Below are 27836 nucleotides of genomic sequence, written 5' to 3'. Positions count from 1 at the left end.
GAAAACAAGTAAAAAGGAACCACAAAGATAAAATTCAGTGTACCTTATCTTGAATAACTTTGCAGTATTTGCATTTTTTCTTATTTATTTCAAGTAAAGTGAAGTTGACACTTCTCCCAAACCCAGGAGGAGTGCCTAGGAGCGCCTAGAAAAGTTGAAATTATGAAGAAATCAAGTTAAATAAAATATACGTGTATATGTACCATTTGAGTTTGGTGTTGAGATTTCTCGTGTCTCACTGCTGTCAGTGTTTGTGCTTGTGCTTGTGGCACTATCAATTGAATGACAGGGAGTTGATCTTCATGATATACAAAATCATTTCATTTGATAAGTTTGTAAGAAGAACCTTTTCAATACTTAAGAGACTACTTACGGATTGGAATATGTCTTCCTGAGTGGATGGTTCATCTTAATCGTTGTCAAAATCGAGTATCTATTGAATCTAACCGAACAAGCATCTAAAAAATAAATATAAATTTATTTCCTTTTAGATAATTTGCTGATGGCAAGTCTGAAGTAGAGAACATCTTTTTTATGGGACCCATTAAACCAAAACTTTTGCTCCTTTTTTATTAATTTAATGTTCTCTTTTTACATAGATTACTAGTGGCAGAGTATTGCAGCAGTAAAGATTTTTTTTGAAATATTTTTCTTAACGTTTCGGGTTTTCTCTTTCCGGAAGGAAGGAATTGAACTGTCGTAGCGTTTTCGACATAATGGTGAATTTCCTGTTTGTGTCACTAAGTGTGACTGATTTGTAGGTGGAATTCACAACGTGGGCTTTTCGGGTTGCTATATATTTGTGTTGCAGAGAGAGAGAAGGATCGCGTGATGGCGTGAGAGAAGGAGATTGTAATATGCGTTGGTACTGTACGATTTTATAGATTACTAGATGGATGGCGAAGTTGTTCGATGTTTTTTATACTCTGTGATCTTTATTTATGTTTATTTAAGGTAATAAAATAATCGCAATGTAGAATGCAGGGAAAACTTTATGTGAAAAATTCAGTCGTAGCTATTGTAATGGTATAGGATTGTTGCAAGATTGACGATCATGAATTCCATGGTTTTCAGTATTGTAGTAGGATGTCTTTCTAGTCGAATCTAAGATTCTTTTTGTGGCATCTTACCATCTTTTAGTTGGGTGCCAGGAAAAAAAAATTCAGACAGCTATCTTCCTATAACGATAACATGCGCCCATTGTCAAAGGAGTAAATAATTCTGGAGCCCTGGTGTTGTGCTGTCAAAACATGAAATGAGAGTGAACATTCGAATGGGAATATATTAATAGGATACCTCCGACTGGGAATCGCGATGATTCCAGTATAGGCTGGACGTTATAGTTTGGATTTTTTTAAGGAAGCCAAAATGTGGCAATTTCCAATTTTCCAGTTGTCGGATTTGAAGATATGAGAGTGAAATTACAAATTTGTTTCCTAATTTTGCAACATCAATTAAGAAAATAGCGACTTCATTGAAAACAGCACTGTGTATTCTTCCTTTGTGGTGCCGCTTTTCTTCATCACCTATACAAGGTTATTATTAACGCACTCGACCTTGGGAGAATGCGTCGCAAATTGATTTTAAATTGCATTGTGCAATAAAAATTCTTCTACCAACTGGTGGTCAACCATGTTTTTTTTATCGGAATCTTGTGGAACTGGAGAGTCTCGTTTACTTCAAGCTCCTGTGGAATTTGTCGAATGTTGGAAAGTGCCAGCATCTACTATGATATCGGCCTCTTGTGGTAGTGCAGTAGTTTTGACCAATGGCTTTACTTTTCATTCTTCCCTTAGCATACAGGAAGGAATAAACCCGCCACTTCCCACAGAACTAAGGTGAGCCACCTTATCCCAAATTAGTGTTCTTTTTATCGATGAGTTATAGTGTAATGTCATCAAGCTTGTTAACTTTTTCAGGTAAGCGTTTAAGATAGCTTAAGGTACGTCCAGACGTACCATTTTGTTAGATTAATAAAATTTTTGTTGATTTTTTAAACTACCATACGTCGGTGCGCCTACCATTTCCACGGAATCAATATCTCTTTAAAATAATCCGATGTTTATTTTATTGAAATTCGATATTTTTAAAATTCTCATGTGATGCAGCGTAATAAGGTGCTATCTCTCTCGCATTAAACACAAAACATTGGCAGATGAGCCCATTCTTGTGGTGGTTGCTATATCTGATACTTTCCCTTTATCTCAAGAACCCCTTTGATGTCAGTCTTGTCTCCAAAGGCGGGGAAGTAATATTTGGGGAACAAATTTTAAGTAACACAGTAACTTACTTTTACCGTACTTTAGACATAGTAGCCCCTTTCTACCAAATAGTATCACCAGAATATTCCTGATATGGTTCGACTTTCCATGGAATGGGGTGCGGTTAGTGAACTTTTGTCGCAAGCTTGCGTTTTACCTCTGTTACATTTTAGTGATTGAGCAATTTTTAAATCAAAGGATTTACTTCCAGCATGTCTCTTCAAATATGATTTTCTTCATCATAATATTGAATCTCACTTGCTTTGAAATCCTAATTGTGTTAGTTTTGGAATTAGAACCAGAATATTTGGCAAAGAGGGTTACATATGAGGAGGTGATGTCACCAGATACTTTGTTCATACTCTCTTCCTTGATTAACCGATTGGTTAGAAGCCGTATAGTATTCTCGTTGGTTCCGAGAAGTAATTTTGATGATGATTCGGACCTCTGAAAGATGAAGATCTTAAAGTTTTCTTGTAGAAAATTCGATAGCAGTGACGCATATTCAAAAAATATCTGAAGTAACGAGAACATATTTTCGAGTGCAGCTTGTTTGTGTTGACTGGTTATTCTCTTCTACATTTTATTGTCAGTTTTTTAGTTGGGTTTTTTAATGCCCGTAATAATAAATAAAAATTGCCCCCTAATTTCATTGGAGTGTAATAATGTAAATGAAATCCTATATTGGGTTTAAATCATGTTAATCATTGCGATTCGAATTGAATTTTAACTGGGTTTTTGTTAATTTTGTTAACGTCCCATTTCCAGGTAATTTGCACGGATCGTTGTTTTTCAATAAAACTCGATTGCAAAAACGGGATTTGTTTGGAAAGGTTTGCATCGTTTGTTTCTTAGAGAAATAGTTGGTACTTTGACTTGAAAGAAACGCCCAATTTAAAGAAAACTCTCAATTTCAAAAGTTGTCAATATAAAACAACAAGGACAACTCGTAACTCTTTGAAGATTGTCAGAGTATTAGGGTTTTAAAGTTTTCAGTAATACCACTCACTATGTGACAGCGTTCGTCAATCACAAAACCCATTTTTGGATTAGAAACTTATTAAAAATGTAAAAACAGACATACAGTAGCTACCCGAAGTCTTTGGAAGCCCGAGAGGACCTTATGCAAAAACGCTGTTTTTGCAGTTCTCTAATTAGTACAGTTTTTAACCAAATTCTTTGAAATTTGGTGTGGAGATAGCTAGAGGTAGTGGAAACACCTCTGATTTTTTATAGATTTTTTTTTTACATTTCCTGAAGTACTTTTGGCCGGATGTAAAAGTCTTTGGAAAGCCGAAAGGACCTTATGCAAATTAGGTCACTTTGGCCTTTTTTCCAGTTGAACGGCTAGGGCTAGGGAAACGCGACTTTTTAAAAAAAATTGACCTGCGTTAGCTTTATTTCAGGTCTGATTTTCAATTTTTTTTTATTGATATTTCTTAATTTCATTTGAAGTTAAAAAACGAAAAAGTAGAATTCCACTTTTTTCCGCTCCCATCCCTTTGTTTTTTCGTTGGCGCGAGAGAAAACAAAGGGGAATTCTACTTTTTCGTTTTTTTTTAATGTTCAAATATTTGAGCTTTTCTTCAAATCTGCGAACATTCAATCCACTAATTTTTTCACCTAAAAACAAGGTTTATTGTTTTTTTTTCACAGCACATAGCCGCAGATTCATGTCTAGAACAGCTTTAAGCATAAATTTTTACTCTTTTAACAATATTTAAGAAAAATTAGCATCTTAAAGTTCCTAAAAATCTCAAATTTTAACTTTTTAAATGTTCCGCATAACTGCATTTTTTCAAAGTTATTCCATATGAACACTTATAATTTAAAGCTAATATCACGAAGCCAATTACACATTGAATGAAACAATTTTTCGACAACCATTATTTATTAATTAAACCGTTTAAAATTTTTTTTTTAAATTTCCCAATAATACAAATCGTTCAACCTTGTCATGACAAAGCAGACGATAATTGTAATAATAATCTTACAAAAATCAAATCTGAATTAAAATGTGATTTTCAAGATTTCTAGACTTCTAGTCGTTTTGTTTATGTTTTTTTTAAACAAATAAACTGACAGTCGCAAACCCTAATATTCGTACCTATTCGAATTTCTCTCATTTTACCGCAGCTCCTAGCTCAAAAGGAGCGAGTAAAACAGCCTCCCTTCTATCAACACATAACATCAAATCGTTCATAACTTTTAATAGAGCTGTCTTAGTAGTATGAAATCGTCTATAGGCAGACTGAGTAGGGGCAATAAGCTGGTTTGACTCGAGATAGATATTTAGTTGTCTTCAACTCTTTCTCAGCAGTACAGGATAAAGGCTAGGCATCTTCAGCAGGGTTAGAACGAGCTCCATCTCGTCAGGAAACACGTCAGTTGAAAAGGAAAGGTTCACCAGCCAGGTAATGGGTGCAGCGAGGACGTAAGCCAGTTTTCTCACCAGAACGGTAGGGATCGGGTCGCGAGCCGACGCCTTCGCCGGACACGATCTCAGCAAGCACGCAATCTCTCCAGTAGTGACTTCTTTGAAAGCCATGAAGCTCACCGTATAACGGTTCTCCTGTCTTGGTACCCAATGATCTGCTTGACTGTCCAGCTGCTGCCGGATTTCGGAGATCTTTTTGGTGAAGAACTACGAAAATCTTTCCGCAAGCCCAAGAACAGAGTCGTGCGATGGCAGCTTAAGGGTTGGTTTCTTCAGAAGGAAATTGTCCACAACCTTTTACAGCGACATCCTGTCGGTGTTTTTTTGCAATTTGAGTGTTGAGGGAAGTCACCTTTGTAGCGTCAATCGCGTCACACAGCTCTTGCACTGCACCACAAAGGATAAGCTTGTTAATCATTATTTCCGTACGGTTCTACTATCTTTCCAGACGCCAGATGCTTCTTCTATTGGCTGCAATTGCTGGGTTGGACCATGGATTGTCAGGACGGGTGGTGAACGTTCTTCTGGAAAGTAGTGCATTACGATCCAACAAAGCCCTCAAACCGGAGTTGTACTGGGTCAAAAATGAGTTGACGTCATCAGCAGGATCTGAAAAGAAGGCAAGTTTGGTCAGGTAGGCAGCGAAGTCCTCTTGATAGATTGCTTTCATCCACCGGAAAGAAATCGTCTTTCTGGGATGGAGTGGACGGTGAGTTCTGACAAACCAATGCACTAAAATGTGATCAGTCAGAAGGTCAGTAACGAGACAGTCAGACCAGAGATTATCTGACTCTCACCACCAATGTGGGTTGTCTGGTTGACGTGCTGAAGAAAGCCGAATGACTCGACAACGGAGAGAAAATATCTTACCAATGGAACTAGACAAGCTTTCAACGTGGAAAATTGTTGAAATCACCCACAATCAGCAAACGATCAGGAAGGATAGGAAGAATCTCCAACAAGTCAAAAAATTCACTCAAGAAGACGTCAGTTAAGCTAGGAGGTAAATCACAACAACGTTGAAGCCGGTTGAGTTGAACTGGAGGGAGAGAGCCAGCTTTTAAAAAATTGGCTGGATGAGCTTCCGGCAGAATCGAACGTGCACGGATGGTATCTCGATGGATGACAGCCAGACCACCATATATTTTCCCTGGTATAGGAATGTTGACTGAGCTGAAGCAGAGCAGACAGGTCCGAAGATCTCCTCGCCGTTTTCAGGGGTCAGCCGGGTTTCGGTGATGGCAAGAAGATCTAGGTAGGATTCAATGATGTGTCGCTGGATGACAGTCTGATTTTTTTAACAGGGACCTTGAATAAGCCAGAACACGGTACAGGAATTTCTTTGCCGAGCAATCCCTCTTCGTAGTCAGACCACCACGGTTTCCTCTTCGAGACAAAGGAACATAAGAATCGTTGAGGATTCTCATCGCCCTTCCATACTTCATATGAAACTTGCATACTTTCTTTCATCGACAGTTCTATATTCACCACATGTTTGAGAAAAAAGGCAGCACATAATAATAAAAATAATAATAAATTGAATTTGATACCGCGACTTTTCAACAATGTTATCAAAGGCGCAGCTCTCGAGATATGCATATTTACGGTATTTTCATTCGAAATGTGAAACAAACAAGTGGGTTTTTAGGCAATTTTTAAATATAGAAACTGATTGGGAAGAGAAAATGGTGGAAGGGAGATTATTCCAAAGATAAGCGAAATACAAGAAAAAACCATAGGTTTTAATACGAGAAGACGGTACCACTAGCTTTTGTGTCAAAGAAGAGCGAAGAGATACAGAGCTATTTGGTCTATAGAGTTGGAGATTAGAAGGTAAAGGAGGACGCAACTGTTCAGACACTGGTAGCAAAGCAGAGCGACTTTAAAATAGATTCTGAGCCTGATGGGAAGCCAGTGAAGAAACTACAAATTACGTGTTATGGAGTCGCACAGTTTAGTGCCAGTGATTAGACCGGCAGCGAAATTTTTTTCACGCTGAAGACGCTCGATACGACCACTGGTTACCAGAAAGAAGAATGAGACGCAGAAGAATCGATAATGGCTGAAAGTGGGAGGTGTGAGTACAAGTTTTCCCTGTGGCCATTTTAACACTTCAAAATGTTAGCGGATTTTCAGTTTTTTTTTACTCCCGTTGGCATCACCACAAATCACTAGTGAAATTTTCATAATTTATTTTCTGTTCCTGAACATGCTTTGTGTGAACAATAAAAAAAACGTGAAACAATTAAACCTGCCCAAACAATCAGTAACTCTCATTTTCTAAACTTTATGTGATCCTGACGATCTCGTGTCAGCATCGTGGTGAGATGAAAAAACGACACATACTGTAGCTGCTGCATTTTTATCATACCGGATTTTTCAAATGATAGAATAACAAAATGCATCAATATCAACTGGCTTTGATCAGCAGCCTTGATAGATCTGACACGGACGAATCATTGCCACTAAGGTATCAAATTTCATCTTGGCGGATTTAAAATGATGTAAGCATCATTCCCGGCTTTGGCCACTACACAGCCGATTAAAGAAGTGTAGGCAATAAATACCAATAGTGGATTGTGGATCCCAGATAGTGGATCTGAAAAAGAAGAACAAAAGACACATTAACAAACAAAGAAATCTAATGTAAAAAGATGAGGGGCTTAAAAAAAATTCCTCATGAAAAGGAAAAGGCTCTAAAAAAATTCAAAAGATGCAAGTCATCTCACTGCCACTACACCCCAATCACATAACACTGCTACTACACCTTAATCACATGGAAAATCAAACATCACATGTGGTATACCTCATTGCAACTCCAGCTCTCCGAGACGGGGGGAATTTTCTGGCCATCTCAGCACACAACCGGTGAATTTAAGTACACTCGCTGCAAAAAAGGTTTAGGTACCAAACATGATAGAGATGACGCAAAGCAAAGTACCATCCACCTTAATTTTGTTGCAAATACTGCAAGGAAACGTTTGAGACTTCAATCGGCCAGGGTAATCATAAACCACTCATTATTCATAATCATCAACTTTTCATTACATCCAATTGACTTTACTCCAAATGTACCCTAAAATTATGTGAAATAAAGGAGAAAAACCATGGCAAAGTCAGCAGATGATGATTTGGACTGCCAGTGTGTTCTGTTTCACCAATATTAAGTATTCACTTTAAGTTTTAGAGAAGCAAGAAAAAAGCTGATGAATAAACCGACACTATAGGCAATAACTATAGAACCACTTTTTTAAATTACAAAGATTTCCTGCAACTCCATCCAAGTTGTTTGCTGTTTCAACAATATAAGGATAAACATATCCTCAAATCAGTTGATGTAGGAGAGAGCGGGGTTGGATGGGACCAAAAAATTTACACCGAGTGTAACTTCCTATATTTTTTTAAATATATAGAATTAAGAAAATGTTTTAAATGAACATTAAAAGCATTTATTTAATCTTTCTAAATATTTTTTAAAATTTAATTCATCTTGAAAAATGCATAATCGGGAATGTTAAGAATGAAGTGCCTTCGTTTATAAAAATCACTTCTTACACTGGGTTGCTTGGGACACTCTTCTTAATGTTAGTTTTTGTGCATAAAATTACGGAAAAATAACAAAACTGGTATACCCATTTAGTGCGAAATTCCATTTTATTTGCAACCATGTACATATTATACGCACGAAAAACACATTTTATGTTAAGAAATCTTATAAAACAAAATTGTTTCTCAAAAACGAGAAATTTTCAATCGATAGCTGGCTTCTAATAATCGATTCATTACTTATAAATAATCAATGTGTTAAATATTCACTTGTAGCCTGTAAAATCAGGTGAACAATTGTAATTAAGTACACTTTCAATCAGACTATTGTTCCTGTCTGCTTGTTAGCTCTTGTCTGTAGAGTAACCGATAGTTAGTTGATAGTTAATCGATAGTTAATCGAACCTTTCCAATAGTTGTCCTAACCAACCCCGTTCTTGCTGTCCCACCCAACCTCGCTCAAGGTACCTCAATGTTTTCGTTTAATGCGAACGAACGAAGGGGAAAATATACATTTTGCAAACAGCAAAATGAAAGAGGAAGAAATTTCCTTTAAAATGGTGCAATTACATTTCAATGAAACGATGTTATAGAAACATCTTTTTTACCTTGAATAACAAGGTGAAAGCTAAAACCAAGACGGTAAAACATATTTTAGCCGTTTCCCATAGAAGTAATGGTTGGAAATAAAAAAAAAAGGTTGTGAGAATATGCATCACATACTTATTAATGCGGGGTTAAAAGAAATTGTTCCTGTCATTATAGGAAATTACATAAAACCCCTCTGTCCCACCCAACCCCTGTCCCACCCAACCCTGCTCTCCCCTACAGAACAAAATCAATTGTTAGCTTTTTACTTCTTTTGATAAGTAATTCATTTTGATTTAGCACACTTCTTGTTTTAAACTTCTTGTTTGGGTGCACACTGGCTTAGGTTATGTGAGTCTACTGGTTTGAGAGGCACAGCTATCCACCTTCATAGATTCATCAATTTAATTCAATGAATTGGTCAAAATTTGAAGATATTCCTTCTGACCTGTATAGTAGCCGACACAACTGTCGACATTAAAGCGTGCTTAATAGAAACTGTTGAGGATACAAGTTCAAATTTAAAAGATAGAAACTCAGATGAAGAAACCAATAATATGTATGAAGACGATGGCAGTAAGAAACAAGAGAAGTTGAACTACAATGAAGATGGCGATGATGAACAAGAGAGTGAAAGAAATCATACTAACAGTGAACTCAGCGATTGTGAGGTTAAAACATAATTGGTAATGTTTCTCCGGTAGTTAACTAGTAATGTTCAGTGTCCGCAATATAAAAAAAAACAATAATATGGTTTTTTTATTGTAATAAGAAACAATTTTATCACTTGTACAGTATCCTGCATAAAAATCCGAACAGCGATTTTTTTCCAAACAGCCCCCTATCAATATTGTGGGAAACTGTGTTTGGCTTTTTGCCCAAATTTGGGGGGCAAGGAAGAAAGCGAAATATTCATTTGTTTGCAATCCCATATAAAAAAAATACAAACACAAGGGAGAGAAAGAGATAAAAACAAGTGTTAGCCTTTTCTGATAAATTTTCACATAGAATAATATTAAATACCTTTAAAAATAAACCATTATTAAACGTTGAGTTATTAGGTTCATTTATATGTGGTTGCTGTTATAAGGATAATTGGTGTTCAGCTCAGCATCTTCTTCGTACGGGTCGTAGTAGTCGTTACTTTAATTTTAATTTGAAAGGATTGCGTACGTTATTAACAAAACCATTAAAAATTAGGTTTGATTTTGAATTCTTACAAGGAAAATATGTTCTACGGTTGCGAGGTTTTCGGAATTCACCAGCTTCAGTTTTCTCCTTGTGTTTTTTCTCCTTTCCCATGTTCTCCTCCATTTTATTTTTCATTTTCTTCTTCATTTTCTTTTCCTTTTTCCGCTTAATCCTCTTCTCCCTCTTTAAGCTTAATTAATTCCAACTTTGCCTCTTGAGTGACCATTTTTGAATTGATAATTTGCTGACTAGTTTCAGTTTCCTGGGCCTTCTCTTCTTCTTGAAGATCTTCGTCTTTAATAGCTTTTCTTGTTCTCCAATTAATTTTTTGCTTCAAATATTGTTTTAATGCGAACACAAGTTCAAGACAAAAGTAATATCTCGATATTTGTCGTCGGAATAATCTGAACACCATCTTCATTTTCAACATATAAAAATAATTGGAACACGAGTCACCCAGTCTGTTAAACCATGAGTCATATTTTAAATAATTTCAGGAAATGAGTTTAATTCAGGAAATTCGGGAACAAAAAATGGCTATAGCATCTTGACACTTTTGTCTGCAGGGTCTTCCGAGAGGCGCGCCTCCTCCTTTCCCCTGATTAGGGTATTTCGTCTTTAAGTCGTCCCATTTGTCGTAGAGATCGAAGTTTTCGTTTCTGTCATGTAAATAAGATTGATAACGATACTAAAAAAATAATAAAGTTTAATTTTTTATTCTTTTAAGCCTGACTTGTGTTCCAACTGTGAGGAGTTCAAAATTCGGCAGCTTTCTCATTGTTTCTTCTCTCCTTCTTTATATTTTTTCATCCTCTTCTTCTTCTTCTTCTCATTCTTCTTCTGAATGTGTTCAATTAAAGGGTGACTTAACTGTTGTATGACCCAAAGAGAAGGGAAGCCGTCAACATAAAAATAAAAGGTTTTTTAATAACTTTTACAAGAACGATTTGTGGCCAGGTTACGAAGTGTTGAAAAAAAGATTTAGTTAAGTTATTATTAGGTGAAATTAAAGGTGATTGCTGTTAGACCGAATAAGGAAATTTGTTCTTCAGGTAGTCTTGGCTATCATATAAATTGTAGTAGTCGTAAAAAAAACGGGTTTGTTTTATTGAATTCTTGCCTAGTCCTTTATAGAACTTATAAGGAAATACACAATGAATGAGGACATTTTGTAAGAAATAAAATTAAATAAGAAAGTAAGAAATAGTTGACCAATAACAAGCTTACTATGAGGAAACGAGCTACAGAAAAAATTACCCTCAATTGTCACGCTGCTTATTTTATTTTATTTTTATGTCTTCGATGTTGGTCTTCCTGTCTTCTTCTTCGTTGTAGTCATCTATATGTAGCGCTCCCACTCGAATCAATTCGCGTCAAAAATCGCAAAACGAGCTGAATTGATTTTTTGAAAACGCAATTCGAGTTGAATATGAATTGATTCAAATTGTCAGAAACTCCATTCGAATCGATTCGAATGAAATAAAGAAAAATTTAAAAAAAATTTTTTTTTTTTGGCAATATATATTTCACTTAAACATCCATAATTTTAACTGTTTTAATTAATTCCACTAGAATATCACTAAAATCGACTGGATTTAGTGATAATTCAATAATAATAGAATATTTGTCCATTTGAAAGAACCCAAACAATACCCATCCCATTCGTTTATTGAAAAAATTGTGGCACATTTATAGGTGGAAATTGAAACTAAAAATATTCCAACTTTGCAAAAATTTTGTCAAATTTGACACGAATTGACCCAAATATTCGTGAATATTCACAACAAATATTAATGAATCGGGAAATGAATATTCAGGTAAATTTCCATGAATATTTACCCAAAAATATCACAATTCAAATGAATATGAATTTTGATTTTTCACAATTTAAATGAATATGAATTTTGATTTTTCCAATTCGAGTTGAACTTAATATTCGAAAAATCTCAAAAAACACAATTCAATTTGAATCGATTCAAATCAATTCGAATCGATTTGAATCAAACGTAACTCGGGTGGGAGCGCTATCCATATGTAAGATTGAATATGATATTTAAAAATGAAAATAAGGTTCATAAGACTTACAAGGATGGGAAGCTACGAATTGTTTTAAAGGCCGCTCCAGCTTTTTCTTTCTTTCTTTTATTTTCATCTTAAAACAGAATTTGGTTTGTTTTATAATTCTTACAACGACGACTTTAAACCAGGCTACGAGATTTTTTGAAAATGGCAGGCTAAGCTTTCTCCTTGTCTGTCTTCTTCTCCGACTTTTTACGATGTTATACATTGAAAACTTTTGCTTTTTAAGGCTATCAGAAAGATTCATTTGTTGAATTATTGAATTGCTGCAGGGCAAGTGATTGGCACCTTTGAAGGGAAATATATTCTTGATGAGAGAATATTTTATTATCATTTGATTAATTCAAAAATTTCTGCAAATCAAAAACCTATCGACACTCAGGCAGACTTGGATGACAACATCATGATAATTTTTGACAGCAATTTAACGAGTCCACCACTCAAAAAGAAAAATTTTGAGGGTTTTGGGGATCTTCTCTTTTTGGGAAAAGACGACTAGACATTAGAGAAAAATAAACTGTTTTATCGGAAAATCGAATGGTGATAAAATCCGTAATTTTATAGTTTTTATTATTTTTAATCATTTAAAAAACCAACGGTGGTAACCAGAAATTGTAGTGTTATTCTAGTTGCAAAAAAGTACTATTCAGGCCCTTTAAAAAGCAAATAATATTTGCACAACTGCTGACATTTTTTTGGACTAGATTGCTGGCCGCAATAAAATCATGTCTCAACCGTGGGGGAGCCAAGGTGTGGAAGATGAGGGGGCGGTGGAGCCAAAATAACCCCTAATTATCGCAGTCTTTTTCTCTTCTATGTACTTCTTCAAGAAAATAAAAGATTACAGTGGCCGTATTATCGTGTGTCGACTTCATTCACTTTGTTTCGTCACAGACATGTTTGTTAACAGCTCATTTTAAAAGCTTTATCGTGATGATTGGGTACTTGCAAACTGACTATTTTAAGAGACGCAATGTATTTTTATGATCCGAAGACAGCCACACTTCAACGGCAATGCAAACGCAATTTAAAAAATCCAGAAGGAAGTCCACAAGATTATCGGCAAATTTAAAGTTATGATCACTGACAACGGATCTAACTTTCTCAAAACTTTTATTGTATCCAGCCCAAATGAACTTCCTTAGAATCCAGACAGTTCACAAGATGAAGACAAAGAACCCGATGAACCGGTAATACTGAAAAATAAAAATTAATTTATATTGACTTGGACAAAATCTTTGAAGAACATGATGAAACGCAGACTCTGGAAACGGAAGATATTAAATTTGATTCTGAACCAGAAATTGAACGGTGTGAACGGATTATATATTCTTATCGTGGAAAATTTCCGTGTCACCCGGCCTTTGAATGTTATGGCAGCAGCTGACGTACCAATCCAATCTTCGCAAAACAAAAAAAATGTACTGATGGATGGTAAATTGCAAAGCATAGGGAATTAACAAGGTCAGAGTTTTTGGCATCAGACTATATTAAGAAAAAAATGTCTCTCTTTTCGTACTGCACCACCAAACTAGGTGAAATTCGTTTTTCGATGCCTTGAGATGGGTTCTTGTGTGCAAGACGAAACAGGTAGATTTGTTAGAAGCTTTTGTTCCCTTAAAAGTTCAGTCTCTAAGTAAAGCAGAAAAAAAGAAGTTCTGCAAGAATAGGTCCGAATGTATGGAACCTTTCACTGAAGTACTACTACTGCACTACACTACTACACTACTACACTAAGGACTAAAATAAGGAAATGGTAGAATTTTCCAAGAATTCAATAATCATGCATTTTATGCTTATCGTATTTGCAATCCTTAGCGGGTTGAACGCAAGATATCAACGCTGAAAGAATAAATATAACGTGATAATTGCTTTAGTTTCCGTCCCCACGTTCAAGATTATTTAAGTGGAGGACAATTATAAAACTATGAGTTTATCAAATTACTTCTGTCCGTCGTTTGAAGGTGACTAGGTCTGAATAAGTGGTTTTCGTCTTTTTTTTGTTCCGTTTGAATTCTCCCACAATTATGAACAATTTTCTTTTTTTGCATAGTTATTTCTGTACCTACAACTAACTTAGTTTCACCCAACAACAAAAGTTGTTTTCTGAACAAATATAACAAGCGGGCATGGATCCCAATCGATGAAGTGAAAAAGTACTTTAGCGATCAGCAATATATGTGACGGGTGACGTCACACGTTGGAATTTTCTAAAATCACCATAAATACAGTACTTACAATAGTTTGGGAACGTGCGAGAGAACCTTATGGAAAAAGGCGTTTTTCTTGAAGTCCCCAAAAATCAAATTTTCGTCATAACGCGACGATTTTTTTTTAGACATTGGGGTAAGATAAATTTTTTGATTTTTACAGTAACGGGAAGAGTAGGTTTTCGGACGATCCATAAGTTTGGGACAGAATTTATTTATTTTTCCTTGTTATAGTCACTTCTTTTCCCATTTCCACCCACGAAGAGTTGTCGCCTCCTGATTTTTTTATAGAATTCCGCGTCGTTGTAGTTCTATAGCGTTTGCTATAACCCGTTCTATAGTTATATTCCTTTAAGTTCCTTTTAAAAAAATAAATCTACGGATCGTTCTCAAACTTATGGCTCGTCCTTAAACCTACTCTACGTACCAAAATTCAATTGCTCGAAGCCGGCCATGGATCGTCAACTCCATTTCAAACATCTAGATTGGCGCATCAGACTACGCCCCTTTTCAACAGTGCGATGAAACTCAGCTGCAAGTATTGTCGCGGTGAGTATTTAACCTTTCAATGTACTAAGTATTCAACATCTAAAGAACGCATGGAATTTGTCATTAAATAATGTGTATGAATTGTTTGAACACCAGTCATCAGGCCAAATTTCTTGTCTCCACATCACAGCTGTCAAAGAAGTGGACGTTTCTTGTTTATGGGGTCTTTAATCCCTGGGAATTAACCCACAAACCTAAAACATTTAGGAGGTGGCCGAATACGCCAAAGAACACGTCAGCTATCAACAGGGGGGATATGTTGCTAAATTTTCCTCGAAGAAAGAGCATCCACAGCTCCCATCAAATTTCAAAATGGTTTCACCATTACTCGGGCGATTCTTCCGAGTCTGGCAAAAAACCCCACTTCCTTCAAATTTTAAGCAAGCCGATTCAAGACCAATTGGACAATCAATTCATTGAAATAGTGCCTGCTTCAGGGACTGGAAACCTGTATAATTACATCAAGAAAAATTCGACAACTACCCCAATTAGGATCGGTTATAAATGTTTGTGACGACCCTGTAATTGGACTTCAATGACTGTGTACAAACTGGTGCAATCCTGCAAAACGACCATCAAGAAAACACTCTTTGGTTTATTCATGCTATTAGGTTACGGGACCAGAATTCCGAAAATAATATATTCCTTTGTGTATGTAAACCTATCAGACAAATTGCCCTGCGACTCGTCAGAATGGTCAGCTCAACACTAAAAGACATTAGTCACTTGGTGAAATTTGATGGAAATAATTTTCATAAATTGAAATTTGGATGCAGGCTACTTCTTGAGACACGTGGCTTACTTGATGTCATTGATGGTATCGAGAAGATCCGTGGGTGAAGTAAGTCACATGTCTGGAAGTTTACGAGTAAAAGTTTTTCTTACTCGTGTCTTTTTTCCTTGACTATACAGGTTATAGTCAAGAGAGCTGTTACCAATCAGAAAGTGATTGATGAGTGTAAGTCGAAAGATTTCAATGCCAGGAATTATTTTTTTTTCCCTCGTCGAGAGGAAGCAACAGAGTACACTGTTTGGATGCAAAACCTCACATGACATGTGGCAACGATTTGCCGATTTGGCATAGATGACAGTTCAACAAGCACAAAGTGCAGCAGAAAACAAGCATCTTTTACTGCGGGAATTTTTTAGTACAAATACCAACCAGGTATCAGTGACATTTCTTTGCTTCGTGTATAAATTTTTCTTTAAATCCTTTCCCTTTTCTTATCTCTAGAACATGATGTTATGACACACATATAAACCATTGAACAACTGGCTTCACAACTGAGTGATCTCAAAGAACCTATATCTGAATCCCAACTTCTAAAAAATCCTTATCACTATTCCGTCTAGCTTCAGATACTTTCTGTCAGTTTGGGACAATGTACCGTCAGACCAAAATAAATTTCTGTTTACTAAGTGTCTTTTTTTTAAAAGAAGAGAATTTTAGCAAGCTTTGTCTGGATATCAAATTTAGTTCAACCAATGATCCAGCTTTCTCAAGTCAACCTCAAAGGCCGTTATTCAGAGGACAACGCTAACGAAGCAGAGGAGGTTTTGGAGCCAGAAGAAGTGGACATCCATATCAGCCCAATCGAAAATGCCAATTTTTGTGGAGGGACGAGCCACTTCATCGCAACGAGTCGTGAGCGAATCAAAGCCGAAAAGGAAGAAGCCAAGAAGAGAGAAATCTCAAACATCGCTACCGACAGACAACAACCTCGTCCAGAGACAAACAACAACCAAGACATTGCTGACTTCAGTTACCAGTCCTTTCTCTCATCAACCGCTCAAATTCACGATGAAGACAAGCTATGGTTCGCCTACTCCGGAGCGACACAATATATGACTCATCTGAAATCAGTACTCAAGAATTTCATTCCCGTTGAACATGAGTCATGGTTTTTCACTGGAATCGGCAACACACGTTTACGTGTGAGAGGAAAAGGAGACATAGAAGCAAAGTCAACCATCAATGGTACTACAACTGTAATGTCTGTAATCAATGTACTCTATATCCCAAAATCACGAACCAATCAATTTTAATTGGCGCTGCAACTTCACAAGGCGTAAAGGCTACTTTCACGAACGACGAAGTACACCTCTACAGGGATGGAAAACTTCATCTGTTTAGAAAATAGACAAGAAGCTACTACTGCCTCAACATCTCAATAGATATGGAGGAGACCAATGAGGCTATGGCTGCAAAACATTCCTGTCCATTGTCGGATTCTCATATCATTCTCTTATCCATCTTCACTTATCCATTCTCTCGTGCTAACCTGGCACGAGAGGTTCTCTCATACATCCGACAACACCATCTTAAGAATGTCGGCTCTAGGTCTTACAGACAAGCTGAATCTCAAGAACATCACCCCGTCCCATAGTCTTTGTGTTGGCTGTAAACTTGGAAAAATGACTCGTCTACCTTTCCCCATTGGTAGACTAAGAGCAACCACGGTAGGCAACTTAGTCCACTGCAACGTCTGCGGTCCCATGAAACACCTATCGCCATCTGGAGAAAGATACTTTGTACATTTAAGGACGACAATAGAGTCCTCTAAAGCACAGCCGAAGTATCTCCATATGAATCATGGTACAAAAAAAGACCAGATGTATCTCATCTACGCATATTTGGCTCATGGATTTTTGAACACATCCCAGAATCACTTCGCAAGAAGTTAGATCCAAAAAGTCGTGAAGGTGTATTTGTAGGTTATTGCGAAACTTCAAAAGCATTTAGAGTATGGATTCCTAGTATACAAAAAGTCGCGATGTGTTCATTGATGAAACTAACACAATTTTTACTGCCACAGACAATACAGGTTCTTAAACACTTTGGTTTTCCCCGTTTCAGACACAACCTGAATTAACACTTCCTGAACCGGCAAACACCAACAACAAATGTGTCTTTACCCAAGCTACAACCGAATTCTCATCACCGATGCTTTCACCAGAGCAGATGAACACTGAAACGGAATCTAGTACCAACCCCATCGAAGAAACCAGGCCAAGTGAGATCGCTCCAGTCCCTAACATTGCTTCGGACGTCCCAGCAGTCGTTCAAAAACAATCCAGACCGGAACCAAGGCGTTCACTACGAGTAACCCGTCCCAACAGAAAAATAAAGAGAATGGAAAGAGTCACTAGGATTGGTATCACTATTCGATCCTCAGGAACCGCAGACATACACCAAAACACTGGCCTCTGATTACTCACTCCTCTATAAAGCTGCCATAGATGACGATTACTCATATTTAAATTCAAATGAGACCTGTGCTCTTCATCCTCCGGGAATAGTTCCGATACGAGTTAAGTCGATTTTCAAGATAAAACCTGGCTCCAAGGATACTCTAACCCCTTACAAAGCCAGACTTGTGGCCAAGGGCTTCACTAAAAAATGTGGATTGAATTACCAAGAGATTCAGGGAAGAGAAGAGATTCAGTGCGTTTTTAGTCAAGTTTGGTCTGTTTCGCTGCTCGTCCGATCACTGTGTTTACTATCACCATAAAAAGGAGGAAATCACCTTGGTTCTCATTGTTGTTGACGATGGTTTAGTCTGCAGTAATAGGGCAAATACACTAACTGACATAATTGAACATCTAAAAAGTTTTTTGAAGTACGATTTTTTCCAGCCAATCGTTTCCTAGGACTAGACATCAACATAGAACATGGAAAACGCTAACTCCACCTCTCACAGCCTGACTTCATCTAAAAAATTCCGGAAAGTTTCAACATGCAATCCTGTCTCTCAAAAGGTTCACCAGTAAAACCAAATGCTCCTGCAGATTCAGTCAATGACCAACAAAATGCGCCTCCAGTACTGTATTGCGAAGCCATCGGAAGTCTCATCTACGTGATGACAATGAATCGCCCAGATATCGCTTTTTTGTTAAGCTAAGCTTCTCAATTTTGCGAGAATCCCGGAAAAGGACACTGGAATGGAGTCAAAATTATCCTGGCTTATCTAACTGGAACGTCACATTTTGGTCTTCTCTTTGATGGCAACAAAGAAGAAAAACTGATCGGTTATTTGGATTCAGACTATGCAGGGAATATTGATAATCGTCGTTTAGTTTCAGGTCTTCTCTTCGTGCTCTGTGGCTGCTCAATCACCTAGTCAAGCATGCTACAACGTTGTTTGTCCCTGTCCACTACGGAAGCTGAGTTTATTTCTGCTTGAGAGTCAACAAAAGAAGCAGTCTGGCTACGCTCGCTGTTATCTGAAATTATTTGCGTGAACAACGGTTCAACCCCACTCCTATGTGACAATGAAGGTGCAATTCGTCTGGTGAAAAAAACCGAGTTCCACCAACGAACTTCGCGAAAAACATCAGGATAAGGAAATCGGGACCATCTACACTCCAATAGAAAATCAACTGACTGACTTGTTACTAAACCTCTTCCGACACTGGGATTCAATCAACTCCGGAAACAAATAAGTGTGTCCCCCTTGTAATATTTCTATTAGTTTTTTTTTCTATCATGATCGCGTTTATCCTATCTATATTTAGCCAATATGTTTGAGAGGAGGTGTTTGAAAGGAAAACAATAATTGGTTGCCGAAACCAATAAGGTTTATGTTTTAGGTTAAATATTCAATATTCAATAAAACCGCATAAAAACAAGCTACCGTTTCGTTCCTTTCTCTGCTCGTATTTGTTATCCAAACGAGCTATTTTTTTGGGATCCCTATCAAGTATTTTCGTTCGAACCGTTTCAGGCAAATTTATACAACGTATTAAGGAACTCGCTAACGGTGCTAAGAATAAAAACAATTACACTTATCAATCGCCCTGTACCCTGTGGTGGCATAATGAACCTGTGTGGCACCCTGTACCGAGTTCCTGTCTGTCCCTAACCATTTCTTGCTGTTCTTCTATGAAAGAACGATACAGTTAGTTTAACAAGTTATCCATATGCGTAAACAGCCATTTGAAGCTTTCCTGGAAAAGGTTTGCCTGAAATTCTCTCACAAAAGTTTTGAAGTGGTTTTCTATTCCCAACTGCCCTTCCGCCAGCTTCAAGAGAAGAGGTTGGTCTGCTTGCATTTGATCCGAATATCGATAAAGCTTTACTCCCAAATGAAATAACAAATCATAAAGCTGTTCCCACCCTTTTTTTATTTGTTGGATTGAGCGTTGGAGCTTATCGAGATTATCTCCAATATTTCCCCAAATAGCCCAAAAATAACCTTCAGAATGGCCGATGGGTAAAATTCCTCTTGCTTGCTTAAAAAAAAAAAAAAATGAGGCGCTCTCAAAGTTCATTTGATTTTTTCAGAAAGAAAGAAGAGGAATATATCAAAAAGAGACGTCCCAAAAGCAGTTCCCATCATTCCTAAAGGACGTTGAAGACTTTCTTTAGAAAATTCCAAGCCTGAAACATGATCGGTAGGCAAGCGACAGAATCACCTGTGAAATCGCATGAATAGTCAAAGACAATCATCAAAAAGTTTCCAAAAGCCATAAGAAAATAAGCCTCCACGTCACATAGCAAAACCCCTCATGAATCGTTTGAAATCCTGATGATAAAAATTCCTGAAGAAACAGCCGTGAACTTCGGGAAATGCGTTGCCCCTTCATAATTTTTGCCAAAGGATGAAGAAGAGAAGAGGTATGGAAAAGGACCCCCACAATTTTATTTAAAAAAAAGTCCCTCATACAGGGCACATTAGTTTCCCCTTTCCTTTTTCGTTACGACGCCACTGATAGTCTGTTTACCTAGCTCACTTCCGCTAGTTTGTTGGCCTAATGATGCACTTAACGGTAGCACCTGCTGCTGTTTAAAATGACAGATGCGTTTGTATTGTCGACTTTACTCCAGATCTTCAACGTTTTCCAGATGGCCATTACAGTTGATGAGAAGAGGGCTGCCCAGGCCGTGACTGGATTCACTCCCGAGGAAAGACGAATCCGAAATATCCTAAACGCGTTACCTCAGGTACGTGTTTTAATTGTGCAATGCCTGTACCACAGGGAATTGCAACTGTCAACGTTTTCCAGATGACCATTATAGTTGATGAGATGAGGGCTGCACAGGCTTTGACTGGATTAACTACCAAGGAATGGCGAATCCCGAACCTCCTGCACGAGTTACCTCGGGTATGAGTTTTCATTGTGCAATGCCTCTACCAAAGGGAATTGCAGCTGTCCCTGCGGATTTTCCATCCTGGATTTGTGCTGGGACAGGAGTACCGCTTCAACAATATTGTTGCCCACAATTCGTGGGTCTTCATTTTGTTCAGTGTTTTTTTTTTTAGTTAAAAAATAAATTAAATATTAAAAATTAATTTCTGCCCTTCTTAGCAAAATCTTCTGGTTGGGCCCGGTATGAATGGGCGGGAAGGGGATCTGTTGGCAATGGCGGACGCAGTTGACCGTAACCAACGACCACCGAATCACCGAAGAAACCGCCGTTGCAAAGGATTCGCGAGGAGCGGATGCTCCGTAAGGTTCGATGGGGCCAAAATTTGATGGTATATCTGATATTGACTTACTCCGAAATCTCGATGCTAATCCCGCTCTGGGGGCAGCTGAAACGTAGGTAGTGATGAATGTAGTGATGTACGGATTGTCTGGAAGAGATGTTGGATCGTATGACAAGGTCGCCAATTGTAATAGTTCGTTACAGGGGTTAAAGATGAATACAATAAAGATGTCAATTCATTGAAGGGTGCACTGCATTATAACACTAGCAAGATATGCACACACAATACCACATGGGATGCGATGGTACACGAATGCGTGCGCAATCTCCGAAAAGGTCACGCTTTTATAGCAGTGGATATTAGCATATCCAACCTGGCGGCTTTCGACGAGATTCAAAAGCCTACGATCTTGTTGCCAAGTCATAAGGTATAATTATACTCTCATCAGGAATAGATTAACGATCATTCCCGAGGCTGAAATCGTTCTTGATGCTAGTCGCCTTATGGCGATTGATCCCATTACAGCTGCAACTGTGTTTTTATCTTTCCAAGTAAAGGACACTGAATTCCAACCAAAAAGCCAAAAGAATATTCCGCACTCATCGATTATTTGGCTTGAATCCCACCAGGTAACTTTTAAAATCAGTTTTCGACACAAACTGTGTGACTGAGATTGTGTGACACCAGAATAGACCACATCAAAGATTCGATCTGTCGAAACCAAACTTGACATCAGCGCTGTCATTGTGGGAATGTAATGTTTAACCAACATTGCAAGTTCTTTTTTTTCTCGCCTAAGAAGTCGGCAAAAAGAAAGACCAACTAAGGAAGCCATCGAAAACAAGTTTAAAGCCTCTTTTAACTAGGTCAGGCACTGCGGTCCAGAACCGAGGCCGACCCGAACACCTGACACCAGCAAACCAGTTCCATCAAGGAGCGCCTATGACGCTGTGAAGAAAGTGGAACTCGAGGCAATGCACCAACAGTGCGGGTGGTGACTTCCACCAGACAATCGCCCAAAGTGACGATCCAATGAGTTGAAACCACGAAGCTTTTTCGGAAAAAATTTGTACCCGAAGACCTATTCGATCCAATTACGGAAGAAGAGGTGTAAAGCGCTCTTTTGTGTGACTTTCAACACTCTTTTGTAATGGTTTTTTAAATTTCGTTGGATTAAGTGTGTACTGTGAGTAATTTTTATATTATTATTTCATTGTTTTGTATTTAATGTATTGGTCTGAGAACCCAGACGGAGTCTGGGGTAGTGCTCATTATTTTTTGTTGTATTGGTATGACCACCCAGACTCCGTCTGGGGTAGTGCTTATTCATCGAACCTTTTGGCAAAAGTGTGTATGCAATGTGTGTAGTTAGGTTGTATGTATGTATGTACAAAGGATATTCCCGGTCGTGGTTCCTTGAATTTTTGTCTTTTTTAAATAAAAGTCTAGTTTAGTGCCCTAAATTTAACCAAATAACACTATTGTTGGCATGCTATTGGCTGTAAGTGTGATGTGGTATCGTAAATTGTTACTGCCGACCGAATGGCGGCTGCCCAATCGGTGACCGGTGTCACTCCTGTGGAAAGGCAGGTTCGGGATATCTCCCATTCCCTTCCTCGGGTAACAAATTTAACGGTACACTCGCTTCCATAAATATGTAGGCCACCGCCCGCGGGTTGTACCGCTTCAAATATACCTTTACGGTATGTTTACTTAAGCTTGTGAAAGGAAGAAAATAAACTTGAGGGATGGGTCAGCAAAACAAAGTTTTTTATTTTAGCGGAAAATTTTTTGTTACAGTGTTTTAGGCAAGGATCAATATTTCGTCCACCCCCCTTCTTCATTTATTACTTCTTGCAGTCGCCGTGGCATACTTTCTATCAGGCTTTCGATATACGTTTCATTACGCATTAACTTTTGCCATTCAGAATTTACTAGGGCGTATAACTCGTCAGCTCCATTTGCGTCGCGTGCGTGAAAAGGCAATCCCTGTTCATTTCTCGATTTGTTGAGGGCGACAACAAGATGACCCCACAAATTTTCGATGGGATTCATATCAGCTCCTTTCACGGGCCAATCGAGAGCAACAATTTCCGGGTATTCAACTAACCATTGTCGGGTAGTGCGCGAATTATGGACAGAAGAACTAATAAAATAAAAAAAAATAAAGTTATCTGCTTTATGATTATTATTGTTGTTATAAATACTTGTCCTGAACAAAAACGACAGGTTCCCCATGTGGATATGCTTGGCGAATGTAAGGAAGTAGAGTTCCTTCTAAAACATTCGTTATGTATTGCGCCGAAGTTAAATTATTTTGAACGCGATACAGTGGCGTTAAGCCACCCAACCACACACCACCCCACACGCTTACAGTTGTTCGTCCGCTTCTTTTAATAGAATAGATATTCTTTTTCTTGAATCTCTCATTCTGATGTCGCCGAACGCGGATCTGACCGTGTGCTGCCGATGACCACGATTTTTCATCAGTAAAAAGAACCCACCTCCAAAATTCCACGGGATAGTCAACGTAGCGCCTAGCAAAATGTAGTCTTCCGGCTATATGTTCCGGAGTTAGAATGTCTTTTATTGCGGCGATTCTAGATTGTAAACCCGATTCATTCAATCGTCTTGAAATAGATTGAATCGATAAGAAATTTATGCCGGCTTTAGCCGCTACGTCAGAAGAATTATCAAAATTATTTATAGTGGCTAAAAATAAAATGGTAATTATTAATAAAATTTAGTAAAAAATTAAAATTATTCATTAAGACGATCACACACCTGAACATGCCAACAAAAAATCTTCATTTTCGGAAGTCAATCTTGGAGCCCCTTCATCATTAGCATAAACCTTCAGATTTCTGTCTTCGTTATATCTTTTGATCCACAATTCCACTGATTTTCGATGAATTTGTAATCTACGCGCGATTGTGCGCTGCCCTATGCCGTTTTTATGAAGTCTAATTATTTCGATACGAATTGCATCAGTCAATCTGTAAGATTCACGGTGAAATTCTTCATGCGGACCAAAAACTCGCCCACCTACTCTTGCCATTTTTAACAAAGTGTAGCTTTTCATATTTGAAAGAAAAATTTTAAGGAAAAAAGCCTTGAAATAATAGCTTTTTTTGTTTTCATACTCATCCCATCATTATTTTGGTTTCATATGTAACCCCTTCCTACTCTATTGTCGAATATACCATAAAGGCGCGCATAAAGGTATTTTTGAAGCGGTACAACCCGCGGGCGGTGGCCTACATATTTATGGAAGCGAGTGTACAGTGTATGTACCATCGGGAGCTCCAGAAGAACCTCAAAATCATCTTTCCCGAACTGGTGGTGGGGCAAGAAAGGCAGTTTAACCACATTGTTGCCCACCATCCTAGGGTATTTCTACTGGTAAGTTTTAAAAAACAAATTAAAATATTAATTAAATTTTAAAAATTATTCTTTTTTTTAGGAACATCCTATTGAAGGGCCCGGTTTGAATAAGCGGGAAGAAGATTTGATGCTGATAGCAGATGTGGTAGACCAACGTCCACATAACCACCGTCGCATTTCCATTGGTAAAAATCTTGTGGAATCTTGTGACACTGCGAAGGTTTTCCATTTAGTTTTATTACAAGTGACCCTTTTATCTTCTCCTCGTACAAGAAAGCCTTCTTCTTCAAGGCCAATAGCTATTTCGTCCCACACTTGTTTTTACTTGTTTAGCTATTTGTCAAGAGACCACTTCTCTTTCAATATATCTAAAGAAACAAATGTAAATAAGAACTAAAACGAAAAATTGTAGAAAGTTTCAAGTGATTTTTTATACTTAGCAAAAATTCTGTGGCTTCACAGTCAATCAATATTTGGGAAGCCCTATTCCCACCATTCCAGCATTCTCTTTGATTACATTTGTTTTTTAATTTTGCACTACAACTCTACAAGCATGATTACTTTCTATTTTAAATATTTCTAAAGCCAATGTAAGAATTATCAAAAAACAAACAAACTGAAAACACAGTGGCAACAATCAGCGCTGCCTCATATTTTTTTATTGAATACCCTACAGGGGGCAGGGAAAAATATCAGTTGAAGTTGAACTGAAGATCAACGGTGGTCTCTTCAAATTCAGCTTGACGCGGAAATGGAGGTTTAACGGACCTCAAGTTCTACCACCTAGTGGCAGTTGACAGAAAAACGGCAGTCGACCTAACCAGTTCAACAAAAAGTTGACACGAAAACGCACCCAGAAAGTTGTTGACTTCTGTTGAAACAGCTGACAATAAAAGTCGTCTGCTAAAACAAAAAAAACGGGAGATATACAGATTACCTAAAGAGCCGCCATTTTGAACCAGTCTGCTCTTTCCCACACTCGCTTGCTCTTTCCCACGCTCGCTTGCTTTTTTCTCAAGCTTGCTCGCTCTTGTTCGCCTTACTCGCTCGCACGCGCTCTGATTATTTGACACTCTCAGATTCAAAGATGGTAATTCGTGAGATTGATTAAACCAGGGCCAATTCGGTCACTGGAAATGGGTATCATGAGCGCCGAATTCGTCAAGCAATGAGGTTTTTGGCTGGAAATCTGTCATTTGTTAACCAATATAACTCCCATCGCGAGATCCAAAGGAGTCTGAAGAGGATCAACCATACCTTCACCAATGGAGTGGAAAACAAATTTAACAACTGTGTTACACATAACACCTGGCTATTCACCAACGTAAGTTTCTTTAATTATCCCCCTTCCCATTCTTTGTTGGACTTACCCGTATTGGTATTTTTCTAACCAAACTTATTCACTTACCTTTTTGCAGGAAACTCCGATCATTGGTCCTGGCTGGGGAGGAAGGAGAGTCCAACTTATGCTAATGTACACTTCAGTTCAACGAGAACCTGGAGTTCAACCAAATCAACAAGGTGGCCCACATATGCAACATCAACAAGGTGGCCCACAAATACGAATTCAACAAGCTGGCCCACCCTTTCCATTTCAACAAGATGGCCCACAACGCCGTCAACACCGTCAACGCCGTCAACGCCGTCAGCGTCAACAGCGTCGTCGTCAACAGCATCAGCGTCAACAACGAGTTGCCCAAAAAAGGGGTCGTGGTCAACAACGGGGTCGTCAATAAGTTTGGTTGAAAGACAGTACAGTTCTTTTTTACCCATGTTAACAACTGTACTAAATTGCAAACAAATACAATGTCTGCTGCAGTGTCAGCGTATGAATAACCTGTGCTTTCTTTAACTTTCTTTAATAATCAATACAGTAGACCAAAAAGCCAAAAGAATATTCCGCACTCATCGATTATTTTGCATGATTACCTAAAGAGCCGCCATTTTGAACCAGTCTGCTCTTTCCCACACTCGCTTGCTCTTTCCCACGCTCGCTTGCTTTTTTCCCACGCTCGCTCGCTCTTGTTCGCCTTGCTCGCACCGTTAACAACCGTTGAATCAAATCTTTGCCTTTTTGGTTGAACTTTCTATTCACTTCTACTTTCTAAGTTTATAGCTCCACAATTGTTGTATTGTTTACACCTAGAATCTCTAGGTGCCAAGTTTTAAGCCTTTCTGTATTGTTTGTGACTGGTTTATTTATTTGCCGTCTACAACCAACAATCCAGCCTTATTAATCCTTTTTGTTTTTCAATTTGCAGTGCCAAAAATTGAAAATGGTTATTGAAAATCCAAAGGCCCCCAAATCTTGGCTCGTAGGTTATCTGGCCGAATTGTGTGTTGAAGATCATGCAGCTCATGCCAAGCATGTTTTTGCCCAGCTAAAGAAGAAAAAAGCGCAGTTCATCAGGTAACTTTTAAAATCAGTTTTCGACACAAACTGTGTGACTGAGATTGTGTGCCACCAGAATAGACCACATGTATTATTTGTTTTAATTTGAAAGTTTTTTTTAAATTTAATCAGCATGTTTATATAGGTTATGGCAATGGGGAGTCCGGAATCGAGATCGAAGTTGACTAATGTTAATTTGTGGTTGGAAAGCCTTTGATGGCATGTGTGGTCGATTGAAATGTGGAAGAAGGTGAAAAATACATAAGGATTCCACCTTATATATCGTAAACTTATTTGTTGAGTAAATAAAGTGCATGGCGGGAGGTTACACGTCCCGGCTTGGTGTTGGAGATCACGGCGTGGTGTTGAAATTCATGGCTTCGTGTTTCAAAGCCATAACGTGGTGTCGAAAAACAATTCTGTGGTGGGTGAGACCGTTGTAAGAAGATAAAAATAAGTTGTATGAATCAGTAATTCTATTTTATTTCCAGATATTTTATAAGAGAACAAATTGTTTTTTTTAAGGAAGATTCAGGCAGATAGCGTTTATTGTATTCAATTCTGAATATTTTTTTTAAGAATTGGGCGAAAATGCGTGGCAAATTGTGTTTTTAATTAAAAAAGTATAGCGCGGTGTTGGAAGTCATGGCGTGGTGTTAAACGCTTATGGCGTGGGGTTGCAAACTCGGTAGCCTGCTAGTTCCGAAATATTCTTCAGGATTCTCCGGATGTGATTTTTTTTTGTTTTTTTTTATGATTAATTTCATG

At 37.9% G+C, this 27836-nt stretch overlaps 1 protein-coding gene across 1 annotated transcript; it reads left to right on the top strand.

Annotated features, from left to right (window-relative positions):
- The first annotated feature begins 16346 nt into the window (after window positions 1-16346).
- LOC124311901 lies at window positions 16347-18373 on the top strand. The gene is made up of 4 exons (XM_046776268.1): window positions 16347-16839; window positions 17526-17605; window positions 17719-17964; window positions 18038-18373. The coding sequence occupies exons 1-4, from the start codon at window positions 16347-16349 to the stop codon at window positions 18371-18373; spliced, it is 1155 nt and encodes a 384-aa protein (XP_046632224.1).
- The last annotated feature ends 9463 nt before the right edge of the window (window positions 18374-27836 follow it).

This window comes from Daphnia pulicaria, chromosome 8 (genome assembly GCF_021234035.1).
Source record: "Daphnia pulicaria isolate SC F1-1A chromosome 8, SC_F0-13Bv2, whole genome shotgun sequence".
Taxonomy (NCBI): domain Eukaryota; kingdom Metazoa; phylum Arthropoda; class Branchiopoda; order Diplostraca; family Daphniidae; genus Daphnia; species Daphnia pulicaria.
This window is presented reverse-complemented; position numbering and strand designations above follow the sequence as displayed.